At 49.3% G+C, this 19,638-nt stretch overlaps 1 protein-coding gene and 1 long non-coding RNA gene across 2 annotated transcripts in view; one reads left to right on the top strand and one right to left on the bottom strand.

Moving 5' to 3' along the window:
- The window catches only part of ILDR2 (immunoglobulin like domain containing receptor 2), a 59,884-nt gene extending 42,987 nt beyond the window's left edge, over positions 1 to 16,897 (bottom strand). Inside the window, exons 1-2 of the mRNA XM_043569007.1 lie at positions 16,706 to 16,897; positions 470 to 802 (exon numbers count right to left, since the gene is read on the bottom strand). Of these exons, the coding sequence (XP_043424942.1) occupies positions 470 to 802; positions 16,706 to 16,751 (379 nt within the window). The 5' untranslated portion in view covers positions 16,752 to 16,897. The remainder of the gene's footprint in view (positions 1 to 469; positions 803 to 16,705) is intronic.
- Positions 16,898 to 17,060: 163 nt separating this feature from the next.
- Positions 17,061 to 17,580, top strand: LOC122476185. The gene is made up of 2 exons (XR_006295415.1): positions 17,061 to 17,164; positions 17,418 to 17,580. It is a non-coding gene; the product is annotated as an uncharacterized LOC122476185 (long non-coding RNA).
- Positions 17,581 to 19,638: the final 2,058 nt, after the last annotated feature.

The raw sequence follows: 19,638 nt of genomic DNA on the forward strand, positions 1-19,638 counted from the left end.
GTAGAATTGATGCAGAACCACCTGGGGCTTGAGCCATAGCATCTACCCGGCTCTGTAACTTGATGCATTCATCCCTTCTCCCAGCAGAGCAACTTCCTAGGGAAGTGGGTTTTCTGAGTTTGGGAATGGGCCGTAAACGCTAATGTCAAGGTGTAAGGTTTTGAGGATGTTCTTTCACTAGAATCTGTTTCAATTCAGTTCTGATAACAAGCTCCTCAGACTAGAGGTCGGGACCGGGAAAGACTATTTCCAAAGCTCATCTCTGTGTCTGTCCTAGATATTACACCCTTTACACTTTCTATACTCACTGTCCCATTAAGTAATTCGCTAAGCTTCTTGATTGCTCCCATCTCCCATAAAATCAAAATCTTGAGGGGTTGCAAGGCTGAGACGCTGGCATCCCCTTGTGTGGGGGAGGGTGGAACTAATCTCCCCTCCATTCCTGGATTCCAAGCGGAGGCATCATTACCATGCACAATCGTGATCTCTCTGCCCCTGTAGAAGTCTCCCAGGGTGACGGTCGAGCCCTGTTTGGAAGCTACCACTCGAACAGTCCTCCTGCTGTCTAAACAATCCAAGTAGGGGTCCCACTCCAGGTTTCTTTTGCTGAGAGACTGGGCCCGGGGAGAGGACATGCCCAGGGATTCCCCCATGCGATCCTGGCAGTAGGACTTGAACTTCCACTGCACGACGGCAGGCTGATGGGAAGACGTGGAGAAGTGGCAGCGAAGCACGGTGGGCTGGAAGAGCATGGCCACCTTCTTCTTGTCAGGCACTGTGACTTGAAGGCCGTCAGCCATGGCTGCAAAACACAATGAATATGTCCAAGTGGTATCCACACCCTGGACCTTACCTCCCATCACACAGTCGCGCCTTTCCACCTCACCTCCCTGATCTGTCCCTCCTCGCTTTCCCCATCACAGTTAACGGCATCATCCCATCTGGCTGCATTGTCCAGAAACCTGCCCTCACTCCCAATATCCAGTCGGTCACTAAGCCATGTCCATTTGATCTCTTAACATCTTTAATATTTCTTCCCTCCTCTTTGACCTCACTACCATTGCTTTTGATTTCTTGCTTATAAGATGACAATAATCTCGTCTCATCTCCCCGCCGGCCACTGCCCACAGTCATCCATTCTCCTTGTTATAGAATTCAAGCAGTCTTTCTAAATCTGGCTGCTGTGGCTCTCCTTCTTAGAACCCTTCACTCAACCTCCCTGGCCTTCAGGATAGAACCCAAAGCACCTGGAAAAGATGTAAGGTCCTTCATCATCTAGTTCTTCTTACCTCCTCAGCCTCACTTGTAGTGGCACCTTTATTTGAGTGCCAGCTTCCAAGAATAACCAAACAAGTTAACAGTTTCCCCAGGTGGGACATGCTATCTCACACCTCTGGGTCTTTGCGCATGGAGCTCCTAGTTTCTGGAATGCTTTCTCCTCACTTCTTTCTTTGGGAAGCTGTTTTCCACCCTTCAAAGCCCAGGTCAAAGGCTTTCTGTAAGTCTTCTCTGACCCTCAGTCCATTCATGACTTCCTCCTTTCTGCCATCAGAATCCCAGCATCCTTTTCTAGACACTTCTTATAATTACTCTGCAAGAATTTCTTTTCATGCCTGTCACCCCCATCAGATTTGTCAGGTAAGGAATGTGTCTTATCTTACTGTCCTGGCTTGTGAAGCCCACAGGTGCTCAACTAATATTTGATAAATAAAAACAATGAAGCTGGGAAGTATAACTTCAGGAGGAAGTGACTTCCCTTCCAGATGATAAGCTAGCAAAGGGGACAGAGATGAAGGGAAATGAAAGCTTTAAGAGAAATGAAGATTTTCAGATCAAAAGCAGTAGACTAAGTTCAAAAGCTTTGAAGGTTCATCAAAAAAAAAAAAGGCGGGGGGGAGAGAAGGGTACCTGGGTGGCTCAGTCGATTGAGCGTACAACTCTTGATTTCAGCTCAGGTCAGGAGCTCACAGTTTGTGGGTTTGAGCCCCACGTCAGGCTCCATGCTGACAGCACAGAGCCTACTTGGGATTCCCTCTCTCCCCCTCTATCTGCCCTGCTGTGCATGCTGTCTCCCTCTCTTTCTCTGTCGCTCAAAAATTTTTTAGAAAAGGGAGAAAGAACGCTAGAAAGCAGACGAGAAGTTTAAGTGGCGAAAAGATACAGCCTGAGGCTTTGTCCAAGAAAGAGAGGGAGATTTCAGTGAATGGAAGCCCAGGGGAGTATTTGAGAGGCAAAAGGTCTCTATTAACTTAATGGTGAGATCTAGAAATTCCAAGCAAAGAGAACTTACCTTTCTCAGTTCAATGAGAGAATCAGGAGTTTCTACCCTGATCTAACGTAGAAGCAGAAACAGAATGATGATGAGAGGCAGAGAAAGGAATATGAACAGAAAGACATGATAAAGACGCTCTGAATTAAATCCAGGAAGGAGTCTGCCAAGTCAGCTGCCGGGAGCTTGAGACCCTAGAATTACAGTGGACTTGAGGCACGCGAGGAAGGAATAGTTTCCGCGGGGCGCCTTCTGTCCTTTATTCCTGCCAGTGTTCAAAATGACATCTGGAAAGCACACTCACTCTCACGGTTCCAACATACACTTATTTACCTATGAGGGTCTCCTATGGAAGCACCCTCAACAAAGGCAAAATACCACACTTGTGCTCCTGTCTTCGGAGTTCCAGACCAGCACCTCTCGCTATGAAAAACCAGGTTCTAAGTTCTTCTGGGGAGAAAACATTTTCCGCATTCTGTGAACATGAGGAAGTGAGTACAACAGAGTGTTTGAGATTCACCAGATCGTAGTGTTTTGAACCTACCAAGTGCTATAGAATAAATGAAGGAACGCGCGCACACATGAATGACTATCACTACAGGAATTTCTAAGACTTTGCAGAGAAAACGGTTACATGTGTCATAGATAGCACGGTATAGCAGTGGAATCAAATAGATAGTACTTCGAATCCCATCTGGCCATCCACTAGCAATGAGGCCTTAACGAAGCCTCTTAAGCAGCCCTCGCTTACAAAATGAGCCTCATAATGCTTACTCACGGGGTTGTTAACAAGCATTACGTCATTGGGCACCTGTCCGGAGGAGACCCTACCGCAGAGGACTGTGACCATGTCCTGCAGTGGTAGATCTATCCTCCCTCACCTTTCCTGCTTTTTCTCTCACCTCCCACACTGAGGCTCCTGAATCTCCATGAACGTCCACCACCAACAGGCTTGATGATAACCAGACTATGTACATCAGCCCCATCCAGGGGCAAATAATTCCAATCTGGAAGCTCACCGAAGAATCTCAGTTTCTAGGCTCCATTGCTTCCTTCCACCACGCCAAAGGTTGATATGGCTAATTCCACTGCTCTCTAACTCACAGAGCTGGAGTGGGAAAAGAAATTTCTTTACAATTTCTCCTGAAATTCCATTGCGTTAATTTTTAACCTTGTAATTCTTCTCCAAATCCCTATTCACACTCCAATTTTCCAGTTCTCCAAAAATGGGACAGAGAGGTGAAGGGACTTCGGTTAGCAGTGGTTGAGGCTGAATAACCAATCACAGGCATTGTTCCCAATACAACACTTTGTACTTGACCACACCGCCTTTCTTCTCTGCTATCACTTCAGGCTATACCTGGGAAATCACATTTCCTAGCCTTTCTAGGATAAATAAAACCAGCGAAGAAGGTAGACAAAGTGTTGTATAAAAGCGTTGCTAAATAAAAGTATTGTACGTTTTGTTTGTTTGTTTGTTTGGTCAGGGTTTTGTGTTTTTGTTTGTTTGTTTGTGAGAGAGTTAGGTGACTACTAAGAATAACCTCCTTTACAGCTCTGTTCTCTGTTAACGAGATTTGCCATTTGACCAAGCTATTGGACTCCCTTAATTATTAACGTAGTCTAGTTGGTTCTCCGTTCATTCCATGACATACAATACAAATCCATGCTCCAAAGAATCAGGAACACATTCTGAGAAACATCTACCATTTTACAGCATGGGAGCAAGAGTCATGGATTTTGGAATCCAGTCCTAAATTAGAGTCCAAGCTCTACCCCTTCCTGGCTGCATGACCTACAGCAAATTTCTCAACTCACCAATTTTAGTTTCCTCACTGGTAAAACCAGGATAATTATAACTACCTTACGGAATTGACTGAAGGCTAAATGAAATTTGAACCCGAGTACTTAGGACAGCATGGTATATGGCAAACACTCAATAAATGTAGCTGGTGCTCCTGTCAAGCACAGTCTATTGACTTCCGGGAAGCTATGAACCTAGAGCTGGGTGAGCACAGATACCAAGACGGGAGATGCTAAGTGCGTAGAGGGCAGAGGGCAGAAACTGCACAGGAACGCTAGGATAGGTAATTAGGAGTTGAACAGTGACAGTGCCTGGGTTTACTCATCACTGCACAGTCACACAGGCACCTCCTGGAAATCAGAAATGGAGGGTAACCCTGTGTGTTCCTGTGCAGGTATATTAGGAACCCTGGAACTCTCAGCTAAGGATACATCTGGACAACTGGAGAAGACAGGACGAAAAATCTCAAGTAAATCCCAGTTTATCGGCTCTTTAAGGACCTTAAGAGTGAAGAAAGATGGAAATGCCAATCCCTGCGTTAGCTCTATGAACTTCAAACTGTAGGATGAATGCCACCCGGGTCTTGAGCCTGCCTTTAGGAACCCCAACCCACTCTAGTGGGGTCTGGAATGGCTCTTCTGGCCCTAACCCTGAATTCTGGGTGAGGGCTTGGATTCCTTACACCCACTACGTACCATCTCCTTCTCAACCTTAGACGGTCTCCTCCTGATTTGCAATCCATTTGCCCAACTGGGACCGAGACCTTACTCTAGGCTCCAGTCTGTTTACCTGGGCCACGATACTAGCCCCTTCTCCAGAGGATTGAGTACTGTTTCCCCTCCCCCCGACACATGACTGAACCAAATCTGAAACCATGTGGCTGACCACCCAACTTGGAAAAATACCTCTCATATGGGATCTCCATTCCTACCACCAGATCAGGCCCCTCAGAGAGAGTATGTAACTGGGGCGAAAACTAAGATTGATAGTTCCCCATGGGCACTGAGATACGGCCTGGCAATACCCTCCCTCTGGTTCTCATTTCCAAGAGATCTGCCCTGGGGTAAGGTTAGCGTCCTGAGCTTTGGTCCTGCCTCCCACAGAGTTTTTTCTATTTCACTATTTGTCAGATGCCAAAAACCTAGTACTTCTTACGCTGGAGTCTATACAGGCTAATAAGAATATCTTTGCATGCCAGGTAAATAAATTAAAAATGGTCAGCCTCTTCGTGGTGTTCATCCGTGCATTTGATCTGAGAAATCGTATTCCCTCCCACGGTTCCAACTATCATTTAAGTCTCAGACCCTCAGCTCTCTGAAGCCTCATCTGCATGTTTTAACAGATACTTCAAATTCAACATGTCTAACCCCATTCATCATCTCTTTTCCCACTCCTTGCTTCTAGAGCAGGCCTTCCTCTCTCTCTAGTTCCTCTGCCAGTATACCCCCATCCTATCACCTCGGATAGAAATCATAGCTTTGATGACTTCCTCTCCATCCCCGAATACATTTGGTTGGTCACTAAATCTAAACATCTCTCAAATTTGACCCTCCTCTATTGCGGCCATCACCCCCTTAAATTAGGTTTCTATTCCTCCTACTAAATAATAATTATGAAATGCTTACTGTGTGTCAGAAATTGTGTTATGCATTATTCATGTAGTATCTTAAATGAATTCTCTCAAAAAATTCTACAGTTGTTATTATGTTCATTTTATACACGATGAACCTGTTTCTCAGAGAATGTATGTATCTTCCCTAACATCTCAGAGTTAGCAAGTAACAGTCAGATAGGAACCCAGGCTGACGGGCTCCAAAGCTCTTGAGCATCACTTCACGTAGGTCTCGTTACCTCCTCAGTTTTATAATTGCCTCCTACGTGGTCTCCCTACTTCTGGCCAAATACACTCTCCACATTTTTTTTTTTTAATCTAGGGTTGTTTTTTTTAAAGACATATCCAATCATATCTGCTCCCTGCTTCGAGATTTCCATTGATTCCCCTTTCCTTCCGGGATAAGACCCGAATGCCTAGACACGGCATGTGAGGTCTTCAATGTGATTTGGCCCCAAGCGCACTCCAGACATATTAAAACATTTTCCATTCTCTAGCTATAAATATGTTATTCCTTTCGCTGGGGAAACACCAGAGCATGTAACTGAAGGAGTCCCTGCGAGCCAGAGAGAGGGAAGCATTGGGTCATGCATACACTGGCACAATGGGAAAGATGGGCCTCCGAGTCCAGGCACTGGCGACACCATAAGGGACTGCTGTTTCAGTGTCTGATAAAGAGATTTATAGAGGTAAGGAAAGAATCTGTGTTTCAGCCTACAAGCGAAAGCAAGTATTTCGGAACACCGGAGAGAAAAGGTTAGGGAAGATAGCAAAAGATAGCAAAAGAAGCGAAGTAAGGTAAGGAATCATCCTTTATAGAAGGCATCAGTAAAATTTAGGATTCCTGACTGAGAGCAGCAAATAGACAGCACACTGAGGATCAAAGGTGGGGATTGGAGGGGCGCCTGGGTGGCGCAGTCGGTTGAGCATCCGACTTCAGCCAGGTCACGATCTCGCGGTCCGTGAGTTCGAGCCCCGCGTCGGGCTCTGGGCTGATGGCTCAGAGCCTGGAGCCTGTTTCCGATTCTGTGTCTCCCTCTCTCTCTGCCCCTCCCCCATTCATGCTCTGTCTCTCTCTGTCCCAAAAATAAGTAAACGTTGAAAAAAAAATTAAAAAAAAAAAACAACACAAAGGTGGGGATTGGAGATTATGTGTTTTTCTACATTTGCAGAGGAGGGAATCTTCATTCTTAGACCACCAGACCAAGCTGGCCGTTGTCACTGCGCCCCTGATCAACAGAGAAACTCCCCTTGCCTATCAAACTCAAATTCAATCAAAAGTCTGTTTTAAAACACTCTGTTAAGTTCTGGGAAAATTGATTTGAAAGACCAGTCCCTGATCTTGAGAAATTCAATACAAAGTTCATTTCTAACTCCAGGGTCCCTGGGGGCAGGAACCAGGATTTGGTTGACCCTGTATCCCCAGTATGTAGCAAAGCCACAGAATATGGCTAAAGCTCACACAACGCGGAATGAATCAATGGATGACAGAATAAATGAAGGAGTGACTTACCCCCAGCACAGAGAATGGATTCCGGCCAATAACTTAGAAAAGCTGCCTAAAAGTAGAGTGATGCGCGACAGCTCAGAGAGCAGCCCCCACCTCAGCTAGTCACTAGGCCAGGGAAGATCAGCTCCAAGTAAAGACAATGCCTCCCTTCATGCGGCCAAACAAGGTCCTGCCCCAATTCTCGTGGAAAGGAAAGGATTCCATACGTGACAAACTGTGTTCTTGCGAGAATAACAAAAGCAGTATCTAAAGCAAAGCTGTTCCTATTTTAGCCATTTCATTTTTTTCCAAAGCAAGTTCCTTTTCCCCACTAGTTAGTTGGTAAGCTATTCCTGCCAGCATCTCTGGGAGGCAGCTCAAGAAGTACAGTCCCCTTTTAGAGAAACAAAGATTGCTGCTGAAGGTCATGGACAATCATCATTGTAGGGATTTTCATCTTTAGAAATTTCGTATAAAGCTCATCCGTCCTTGAAGTTCCAGAAGTGGGATTCTGACCTCAGAATCACCCGTTCCCCAGCATACCTTGGCCGTCAGACTCCTAAGGTTTTGCTGCATTCCGTATGACAGTACAAATCTTCCTTCTCCTGCCTTCACGTTAGATCTTATTTAAGAAATTTATCTTTTGCCTGCACACTTTCAACATATTGTCCCAATTTCTTAAGATACTGCCTGCCACGGGTGGGTTTCCTAAGTGTAGGAGATGAGTACGAAGTATCCACGCATCTCCTCTAGGTTTGGTCCATAGTCCAGAAGAGGAAATAAAGCTTGTCCATCCCTCAGTGGCATTGTCAGGATGGGAGCAAAGTATTTGGAGAAATGCTGCCCTGCAGGCTCAAGGTTTAAAGGAAAAGACAAGTCAGCTTGGGTCTTTTTTTTCCCCCTAAAAAAATAGGAACAATCCATCATCTTCCTGATGTACTTGGGTTAAAAAATAAAATAAAAAGGCTTTACAAAGAATAGCAGACATTCCCTTGGTATTTGCCTAATATCTAAGCCCAATTATGCAGCTTTCCCACGGGTTCTGCAAGTTAATCAGCTTCCTTCTAACTCCTTTCCTGCCTCAATTGGCCAGGATCAGTTTCTCTTGTTTGCTCTCATGACACCCGATTGCTTGATCCACTTCAGTGTTAGGGTGACCAGATGTGCCATTTGGATACTTTAAAAATGTGACAGCATTCTTGTATATTTTCTCCCTGGTAGTCCTCAAAGGCAGCAATAGCTCCCCGTCTTCCACGGGGTTATGGTGAATGCCAGTGCTGCCCTGGCTCAGGTAGGCTTTGCTCATGGCCTGCTTATTATCTGCTGCCAATAACGCTGTACTTGTGCACACAGAACTTGCCATTCATTAAGCATACGTTCTCTGTGTCCAACTGAGCCATGCTTTCCCATTCTCGGCCGCCACTGTGCAGATGAGAGCCAGAAGCATATCTCTTTTCTGTCCGATTTGCCTTGTCTTCCAGAGATCTGAAATGAGCTCCTGGGTAATGTCTAGCTGGCCTACCTGCTGTTCCAGCAGGACCAAAGCTGCACTAAAAGAGGTCAGTCCCTAGCCTGCAAGGCAGAGGTACTTTGGAAAGTGTCCTGGTTCATTTGGGTGGGCCAGATTTCTGAGATGGGCCGGCCATTTGGACAGAGAAAACTCCTATAAGAAAGTTCTGAACAACCTATACCACCTCGTTATCTGTATTTCCGTGTCTAGACTCTCACCTGAGCTCCAGACCCAAAGACACAACCTCATTCTCCATGTGGATGTTACGCAAGCACCTCCAACTTGTCACTCCATAGAGGGAGACACTAAGGGTCCCCCTCCGTCAGTAATGGAATTCCTCAGGGCTTAATCTAGCCAGCCAAGCCAGCCAAATACTGTTTCCTGGCTTCTCTGTAGCTAATGTGGCCGTATGTTCGGGATGAAGGTAGATGAGGAGAAGTGATAGGTGCAACTTCTGGGTTACCTTTCTAAAGACAAGCTGCCTGCCTGGCCCTCTGCTTTCCTTGCTCCAACTGGCTGAGAATGCCAGTCACTGGAACGGTCTTGGCAGCTACATGTGGGGAATGGCAAATTCACCCCCACTGGGCCTGGATTATTACAGGGGAGAGAAAGGAATTATTCTGTGTGAGTTATTATATTTTAGAGTCTCTTTGTTAAGGCAGCTTAGGCTCTACTTTAATGAAATGCAAAATAGTGAAACTTTATCTCCCTCCCTGACATGTTTCTCCTCCTGTATTAGTTCAGGCCCACAAATGGCATCCCCATCTATGCCAAGCCACAAACCTGAAGGCCATCTTTGACACTCCTGCCCCTTCACCCTGCACATCCAACCACGCCACCGCCACTCCTCCGTGTCTAGTCGCTCTGTGACTAACCCACTCTGCGACTCTGTGACTAACCCATTCTCCGCACTGAGGTCCAAATGGTATTTCTAAAATGTACGTCCGTTTGGGGCACTCCCTTGCTCTGACCCTTTTAACGACTCCTTCCGGCCACTTCAGGAGAAGGGACAACTGGCCCCATTTCAGAGGGGGCCGCTCTCCTTCATCCCTCCTGCGGCACCAAATTTCCCGACCACACTGGAATGTTTGTAATTGTCCGAAATCAGGTCCTCCCTGCTTCTTGTCTTTTCTGCACATGGCTGTTCCCTCTGCAAGTTCCCCTTCTCCCATCCCACTTTTCCCCTAGTACTTCTTCCTTATCCCTCCAAACTTGCTCGGCTATCACTTCTTCTAGGAGTCTCCTCTTGCTCTCACTGCAGTCACGGTACCCGAGAGGATGACATCGCATTGCCTAAGAATTTCCTATTCAGTGGTCCCTGCCATGAAATGACAAACTCTCTCCTGCAGCCTTTTAAAGACTCTGCTACATGGGGCGCCTGGGTGGCGCAGTCGGTTAAGCGTCCGACTTCAGCTCAGGTCACGATCTCGCGGTCCGTGAGTTCGAGCCCCGCGTCGGGCTCGGGGCTGACGGCTCCGAGCCTGGAGCCTGTTTCCGATGCTGTGTCTCCCTCTCTCTCTGCCCCTCCCCCGTTCATGCTCTGTCTCTCTCTGTCCCAAAAATAAATAAACGTTGAAAAAAAAAAAAAAAAGACTCTGCTACATAGTAGGTACTCGACACATTTGCTGAATGATTTAACCCAGTTAATAGATCGTCTTATTTATTATTCCCAATTCGTTTTCCCTCTGGACTCTTGCATTGTTCCCTGTAGGCAGGGTACCACTTCAAAAACCATGGGCTTTTCCAAGGACTTGCATTGGCCAATGGAATGTAAGTACGTAAGACACGTAAGGCCATGAGACACGTCCAAGCAGAAACTTAAAGGGCAGATGCATGCTTTGGCTCTGGTCACTCTAGGCCCTCCCCCTACCCTCTTGAGCCCTCCACCATGACAACGGCAGGCCCAGCTAGTGGCTGCTTCTTCATCCCGGGTCTTGGAACAAGAAGACATTTGGAACTGAGCCAAGTCCACCAATTCTAGCCAATTCGTAGCTGACTTCAGCTCCCGTGTAATATGAGCAGGGGCAAATGTCTGCTCGTACGAGCTACTGAGATTTGGAGGTTGCTCCCTGCTGTATCAAAATGCTGGCTGATAGGCCTATTTGGGGTTCATAATTAGTAATTGAGGACCTACTGTGTACCACACATTGTGCTGGGAGTTTTACATAATTCCATTTTAATCATCACAACAGCCCTATAACGGAAGTTAATTTCCCACTTTCAAGCCAAAGAAAATAAGGTAAAATATTAAGCTGGTATTCAAATCCAGGTCAGTTTGAATCTAATCCCTCTCCCTGCACTGCCTCCGGGTCTGCCTCCTGATGAGCCGAGGGCATGGAGGAGTGACGATGCAGGATTCCAGCTGAATGAGGGTTCTACTCCTGATGCGGGGCACCACTTTCCACAGGACTGCAGACACTGCAGGAGAACAGGAAGCAGCATGTTCTTCTGACTTCTTCTTTGTTTCTTGGCCCATAAAGAACACTAGTCACCCAAAATGCCTTCTTTCACCTTCAGAGAGCCAAAAACTATCTTGAAGACCAAAATTTCAACTGTACACACGCCCCAGCTACATCCTGTGCGGCTCCCGGGTGCAGAGCCCCAGCCCCTAGTCCCGGATGGGCTCTGATATACCAGCAGTTATCTGCTGTCCCTGGGTCACATCCTCTGCTCTCTGGGCCTCACTGGAGCACTTCTCACTTACTTTAGATCTTAGAATTGAAGTGGAAAAGCTAAATGCTTTCTTTATCACTAGTCCCTGCCATATTTCCTTGAGTTCCATGAACTCTGAGCCTCACTACCCAGTGCCCCATAACAGACCCCACGTATGTTCACTTAAATCAAGAGTTCTACTCCGACCCACTGTAAGCAGAAAAGAATGTTTCACTTGGATTCAGGCACTTGAAACAACCAAGTCGTATCAAGTCAGTGTCACTGTTTCTTATTTTTTGGATCAATAAGATACCACGGACTTGGACAAGTCACTTATTCTCTCTGAGTCTTTGTCTTCTTAAGTAGAGGCAGGTAATATCAGCCATTCTTACTTAGAATGATCGAAAGGCATAATGTATATGAAAGCCATTTAACATACCGAAAAGCATGATAGCATGTAAACAAACAAGAACCATCACATTATACCTCTCTTTATATTCTTTTTTTTTTTAATTTTTTTTTTCAACGTTTATTTATTTTTGGACAGAGAGAGACAGAGCATGAACGGGGGAGGGGCAGAGAGAGAGGGAGACACAGAATCGGAAACAGGCTCCAGGCTCCGAGCCATCAGCCCAGAGCCCGACGCGGGGCTCGAACTCACGGACTGCAAGATCGTGACCTGGCTGAAGTCGGACGCTTAACCGACTGCGCCACCCAGGCGCCCCTACCTCTCTTTATATTCTTGATTGGAGAAAAGGAGGCATAAAAGCTAAAATGTCGAAAGAAGTGAGGAGATGAGTGGGTCCTGGAACAGAAAGTTGAGACTAGAAGGGACATTCTAGGGCCATATTGGCTCTAGGAGGAGTCATCCCACCTGGTCCACAGTGCTTGGCTTGCTTTGCCAGTTCCCAATCTGACCACATTTAAGAGTTCAGAGTGGACCCTCTCCTATCCACCAAGCACTGGGTGCTACCCCATCCGTTTCTCTGAAAATCCTAGCAAGAGCTCTCCCTCCCCGGGCTGGTGTCTTTCATTCCAATCATTCGTGATCAGGGAAAGGCTGAAGAAACTGGAGCTGGCTGGTGGCTCTTCCCTGGGTGAATTACAAAGGGAAGACTGGACCTGTCACTCTTCAGTTGTGACTTCCAACTCATCAAAGTTACATGGAGAAAAGATTCTACATCATAGGATCTTAGAGCTGAAAGTGACCTCAGAAGTCATCTCATTCACCAGGTTATGAGACCCAGATCCCACGGTTTACATAGTCAATCTGTGGAGCAGGCAGGACTGGAACCCAATCCTTAACTTCCAGGTCAAGGTTCCATCCACCAACCGAGTCCTGGTGCCAAAACTACGAACACTGTACTGAGCACCAAGTACTTGCACCAAGACTACGAGTACTAACAATTCCAAGTCTGCAAAAACCCGCCAACCCACAGAGTCACGTGAGTGTAAAATCTAAAGAGCGTGATACCCAAACAAGCCGCCCTGTTCTGGTCCAGAGGGCAGCATCTGGCTGGGGGGATGGAGGGGAGTGGGGAGAGCTGTGATAAGGAGTTTCAAAGAAGATGCTCTGGTAAGAGCAAGGTCTCTTCCCCAGGAGAAAGGAGAACAGAGGAGGGAGAGGAACCGAAAGGAGTGCAGGACAGGGAAGGAGATCATGGAAGCGGAGGGGTCAGCAGCCTCCGGAAGCCACTCTTCCTTCTCCAGGGCTAATCCCCGCCTTAACTCTCCGTATCCAAGCCTCTCCTAAAAAAGGCACCAGGTATCTGCCTGAACGCCAACCACACCAGGTAACAACCGCTCCTGGATGTCTCCGGCCCCCGCCAGGCTGGGCTAGGAGCCGCCTGGAAGCACCCCCACAGCACTGGGTGCAGAGCTCCATTACTGCTTTGGCACAGGCTACTCCATAACCGTGTCCGGCCACCCGCCGGCGGGTGCTGGAAGGCAGGGCTGTGTCTCATTCATTTTCCTAACCCCGGCACGGCGCCCGCATGTGGCCGGAACTCCGCAGCTGACTGACACGCGGGAACACGTGTCTCCCCGCGGCCACCACCTCTTCTGGGAGTTCATTCCAGGCCTCCGCCGTCGGATCCACTTCAGGTGCGGCTTGGGTGTGCCTCTGCCACGCTCCCCTCGCGCCCGTGTGGCCACGGTTCTCACCAGGGGACCTTCTGCTTCGACATCAAAATCACTGGAAAGCTCGCTTGAGTCACCGACCAGACTGACTACTCTTTGAGGACAAGGACTGTGTCTTTTCTCTCTTCATCCTCAGCACCTATTGGAACCCTTACAAAGCACAGGAAACCGTGCCTGGAGGGTGGCTGAAGGAATGAATGAATGAATGAATGAATGAATGAATGGAGTAAAGCCAGAAGGCAACCAAAAGAAATGCTAATAGAGCGAGCAATCTTCATCACAGGGAGGCGCAGAAGCCTCCAGGAAAACCCGTCGCCTGCTCCCCGCATGGGAGTGTGTTCGCGGAGTGGACACGGCGCCAGCGTTTCTCACAGCTTCTGCTGCCAGGAAAGGAGGAAAACGCCACCAGCCACATTCAGGAACAAAGACCGAGTGAACCCTCCTTCAGGTCCTACTGCTAGATGGCACCTGTTGCTAGAATAACAGCTGATAAGCATTGCGCTTGGTTCAAAACAACAACAACAATCTATTACAGGAAGCAGCATCGAAATGACAATAAGAAATCATGAGGCTAAATATACAGCAGAATTTCAGCAATGAAAGACAAGGAAGGAGCTGCTAGAGACTGAGGGGAAAAAAACTAAAGTGTTGATTAGAAATTGCTCAGCCTGCATTAAAAGAAACAGGGGAGGAGAGAGGGAGGGAGGGAGGGAAGAGAAAGTGGGGGAGGAGAAAGGGAGGGAGAGGAGAATGAATGTGTTTTTCCCTATGCTCTCTGACTCATTTTTAATCTGTCCTTTCCTTTCTCCCTCCCTTTGTACCACCCCCTTAAGAGAAAATTCATTGATTGGGCCGGACTGAGATTTCTCACCTTTCCTCTCCTGGCTTCTCTGTGAACGATGAGTCTGAATCCCCGTCTCATCCTTGGCTTCCCCCCTCCCCGGCCGCCATCCTTAGCTCCTCTGCTTTGCTGAGGCTGAGAGGCAGCCGGTCCAGAGGCACAACTGACAGCCTGATGGGATGACGGGGAAGCAGAAGCTGGGATCCGGGGACGCCTGCGGGGTCCACGGGATCTCCAGAGCCAGTCTCCCGTGCAGAGCACAGCCGCCCAGCCATCTGACAGCTGAGATGGCCCTAACAACTAACCTGTTGCCTGCCTCCTGGCAGGTGGCGGCCTCCCCAGGTACAGAGCAAAGAAGGCACGGACAAAGCAGCAACTCCCCTCGAAATAAACACAAAACAAAACATCCTACAACCACCACCAGCAACAACCGAACAAACAGAAACACCAGAGAGGCAGCAGCTTAGGAGAGTGTAAATAGGACTGGCCCGAGGCTTGGAGAACTGGGTTCTAGTCCCTGCTGCATCACAAATTTGCTGTGTGCCTGTCACCTCTCTGGACCTCCATTCCTGTAAACTGAGAGGGCTGAACTAGACGGCCTGTGACCCCTTCCGGTGATATGACTCCATCTCATAAAAAGCTGTCGGCCATCTAGCAAGGCCTGGATATATGTTCGCCTTCTGCTCCCACTCCCTGCCAATCCCTAGAGTGCTTTTCTCGGGCACATCCCTGGGTATCTGCAAGAGCATCTCTGACTCAGAGCACCCCCACCCCCACCCCAGGATACCTAGCTGACCTTGGGGAGGTGGTGATACAGGCTCCAGGCCCAAGTTCCTTCCAGTATGATAACGTAGAAGTAGAGGCAAATTAAGGACATTCGGAATCAGTGAGGGTGGAGGTGGAAGGCACTGGAGGCCAGGGGAGTGGGGAGACATGGCTCAGCCAAACCCTGAAATCAGAGATGATTCATATTTGAATAATGTGGGAGGGATGAACTCAGAACAGCCAAGAGAAGAGGCTAACTCTGCTGGCGTGCCCTGCTCCCCCAAACGTAAAGCCAGCAGGGGGCAGAGCCAGTGTTAGGGGCCCTCCGTTTGGAACAGGGAAAAAAAAAATTGAGGCAATCAGTAATCTTACTCTACAGCGAAGGGAAAAGGAGTTCTTGCTTTTCTTCTTAAATATATTTAATCCTCTTCCAATGATTTGCCTTGGATATTTTAAACTTGTTCCCCTTACCCTATTGACTTGATTTTTCCAAATCTTCTGAGTGGTGCCCCCAGAGGGAACAGAACTTCTTCTTTTTTGGGGGAGGGGGGTGCTATTTTCTGTTTTCTCCCCTGCCCTTCACTGCCCGCATCCAGTCCTCACAACCTTTCTGATCTCTTGTTCCTTTCCTCCATCAGTCCATCTCCACCTTGCTTGGAATCTTGGTCTCAACCGCTTCCAAACTACCTGAACCTTCCTACCCATCCCCACTCCCACCCAAGCAAGGCTACTTTGTGAATCTCTCAGGGCTAGCCACCGGCCCCTTAACCTTGCAGGATCTTCGTGGGAGACAACGTGCTAGGAAGCTGAGCCTCTCCAGACCCCAGGGGGGTGGGGAGAAAGTTCCCTGAAAGGCAGGGGGAAACACAGAGGACCCAGCTAGAGGAAGTGACTTTAATGCTGAGGAGAAGCTCTACCCTCTGAATATCTCTGCAATTCATCTTTATTGGGGCCTGTTTATTGGGGGAAGAAGTCTCTTTCTTCTCCACTGTGAGACCACTCCCCAAATTGTACCAAGCGAGAGAGAGAGAGAGAGAGAGAGAGAGAGAGAGAGAGAGAGAGAGAAGGGCCCTAAACTCCACAACCAATCAAGCCTCCGTCCCCATCTCCTTCCTCATGCGCCCCACTGCACCCCCCGGAGCCACAGAGAGAACGCCGCTGGCTCTCCCGGCTTCTCTAGGGAAGGAATTCAAGAGACACTCCTCTACCCCTCACCTCCAGAAGACCAGTTCGGTTAATTAATCGGTGTCCCCCGAGCTTTCTTTCTTCCTAGCCAGGCTCTTCCCAGGACCCACAGCATTACAAACTCGGGATAAGACCAAGAGAGAACCGTTGTGTGGAAAAGGAAATGCACAAGAAAAAAAAAAAATCCTAATGAGTCAAACACCTGCATCTCGATCCGTCTCACTTGTAATCGGGATTCTCCCCGCCTCCTCCATCATTCTAACACACACACACACACACACACACACACACACACACAGCCCCCTCCCCCACTTACCGCCGGCCTGCTAAGCAGCTTTAAGCCCAGCCAGGGGGGGGAATGGGGGTGGGGTGGGGTGGGAACCGAAGCACCGAGGGAATATACGTAAAGTTATTCGCCTGGGGAGAAAACGACTCCTACCTGTTAGCCAGAAGACAGCGATCCACGCCAGCACGACCCCGTCCATGTTCCCCAACTTCCCATTCAGATGTAGGAGCGGGCAAAGTGGGGAAGGGCAGCAGCGCAAGGCTCGGGGTGACCAGGCGGCAGCGGCAGCGGCAGCGGCGGGGCTGCGGCCGCGCGCGTGAGCCGGCCCCCGGCGTCCCTGGGCGCCGCCGCCCGCCCGCCCGGCCCGCCGCGCCGCCTGCCTGCCGAACGCGCGCTGCCGCGGGCTCCCCGGCTCGGCTCGGCGCGGCTCCCGGCGGCGCTCCCGCACGCCCAGGCAGCGAGCGCGGCGCGGGGCGAGCGCCTCCCCGCCGCAGAGCCGGCCGCGCGGGGGAGCTCGGCCGCCGCCGCCGCCTCCGCCCCGCCGCCCGCCGCCCCGGGGCTTCCGAAGTTTCTGGGTCACGTGCCGGCCCCGAGGTCGCGCCGAGTAACAAAGTACGCTGGGGGAGAGGGTGCTGGGAAGAGCCGGGGGCCGCGGGCGCTGCTCCTCCCAGGGAGGCCCACGTCCGGGAACCCGAGCCCCGACGGAGTGGGGGTTCTGGGAGGGGGAGTCAGGAGACGCAGGTGTCTGTGGCCAGCCTGCACCGGGGGAGGGACAGACGCGGGAGGGGGGACCTGCGGGGACTTGGCATAACTTGTCCCGGGACTCCTCCTAGCAAGTTCTCTGGGCAAGGGTGTCTGCTTCCAGGAGGCCGTTCAAGGAAACCAGAGATTCTCCAGCATCGGGAAAGGTAGCAGGGAGACCCACGCTGCAACTTTCTCCTGTGAAAACGTTGTGAGGCATACCAAGGGCATAGAGCTCTTTAACAGAAAATAGGGAAAACTGGAGAGAAATAAACCATTGTAACCGCCTACATGTGTCCAACGCTTAATCGCTTCCCGGCCTTTTGGCTAAGATCAAATGCATTTGTCCAAACGGTACAGTTTGCTGAATGCATTCACATGGATTATTTCTTTAAAAAAAAAGAGAGAGAGAGAGAGAGAGAGAGAGAGAGAGAGAGAGAGAAACAGCACTAGTGGGGGAGGGGGAGAGAAAGACACACAGAATCGGAAGCAGGCTCCAGGCTCTCAGCTGTCAGCTCAGAGCCGGATGTGGATCTCCAACTCGTGAGCTCTAAAAGCCTGACCTGAGCCAAAGTCAGAGGCTTCACCCAGTGTGCCACCCAGGCGCCTTGATTTCCACTTTTTATTTTTATTTTTTTTTTCAACGTTTATTTATTTTGGGGACAGAGAGAGACAGAGCATGAACGGGGGAGGGGCAGAGAGAGAGGGAGACACAGAATCGGAAACAGGCTCCAGGCTCTGAGCCATCAGCCCAGAGCCTGACGCGGGGCTCGAACTCACGGACCGCGAGATCGTGACCTGGCTGAAGTCGGACGCTTAACCGACTGCGCCACCCAGGCGCCCCGATTTCCACTTTTTAAATGGGTCTGTCGCATGTGCATAGGAAAAGTGTCTGAACGTATGTGTTGAGAGACAAGTGAGAAGAAACTTCTGCTTTGCTTAACAAAAATGTATTAAGCCTCTACTGTGTACTAAGAACCGAGGCTACAAGATAAATAAGACCGGCTTCCTGCAGTTAAAGAGCTTCCCGTTGGGTCCAGGAGAGGGAAGAAGGTCAGGCCATTAAACGCCTAAGACATAGTGGTAGTAAAACAAAGCAAAGGTGATAATGGAGACCCAGGCAAAGTGCCCTAGGAACATAATGGAAGGAGCAATTTAGGGGGTTGGAGGGGCACCGCAAGAAAGAAGGGGTCACATCTCCACTGGCATTTGCAGAATGGGCAAGATTTGAACTGTTCCGGGATTGGTAGTGGAAAGGGGGCAGGGTAGGGAATTCTGGGCAGAGGAAAGGAGACAAGGCAGGTACAAAATTGCCTCTGAAACAGAGTGGTTCTAAGCTTGAGGGGAGTTCCTGGAGAGAAAGATTACGCACTTAAGAATGAATGTATATGTGAAACAGGGGTGAGATGTGAACATTAGAAATGGGGAGAAAAGTCTCTGGACACTGATCTTTCCTGACTGCCTGAGATCTGAGTTCCCTTCTTATTGAGATGGGGAAACTGAAGGGACCCAGGAAGGACCGGTTCTGCTCCTTTTCCTATTTTTATTCCTACTACCGCCTGCATCACCCCCACCATACACGCGCTTTATAGTTCAGCTCATGTATATGCTCCTTGTAAAGGTCAAGGAGTTAATGATTTCTTTGGAGTCTTCCAGAACAATAGATAACATCTAAGGAGTGACTGGGGGAGGTTGTCATGTAGACCAGTCACTCCAGGCACCTGGATGCCAAGACCCCTGTCTCCTGGGCGCAGTGACTAATGGAGGACACCTGAGCACTGGTCCGTATTTGTGACTGGTTCCTGGATGCATGAAAGGACATGTACACCAGACCCGCAAGCAAAGATTAAGACTCATTCTCCTTTTCCTTTCCGAGTCTCCCAGACACTCTATCTACTCTTTCTATGTCTCCAATACGTTCTGTTCTCACTTCCTCTCAGCCCACATTTGCTTTCTATCCTGTGCAAAGCCAAGGACCCTCTTAGCTGGTGCTGTGGGACCCCCTCTGGGTCCTCAGACCGGGCCTACATCATTATTTTTTAGAAACTCCAACCGTGGAAGCCAGAAAATCCAGAGCCACCTCCCCAACCACTCCAGCTGGGGTGTAGGCCTAGGCTCCAAGCATAGCCAGGGACCCTCTCACTCAGAGCTTTCTGATTCCGGAGCATGGGATAAGAGAAGCAAAGACAGAGGAGCATCAGGTTTCCCCCCTGGGCGGGCAGGGGCACCCCGTGTTCGGACTGCTCTGAGGTGTGAGTTTGGCTGTGGTCTTGCTTGTACAGACCTCTCTGGGTTCCGGCCCATTTTCTCTACACCTGGCTCTTCAGCCTTCCTGGCATTTCTGT

This window comes from Prionailurus bengalensis, chromosome E4 (assembly GCF_016509475.1).
Source record: "Prionailurus bengalensis isolate Pbe53 chromosome E4, Fcat_Pben_1.1_paternal_pri, whole genome shotgun sequence".
In the NCBI taxonomy this organism is placed as follows: Eukaryota; Metazoa; Chordata; class Mammalia; order Carnivora; family Felidae; genus Prionailurus; species Prionailurus bengalensis.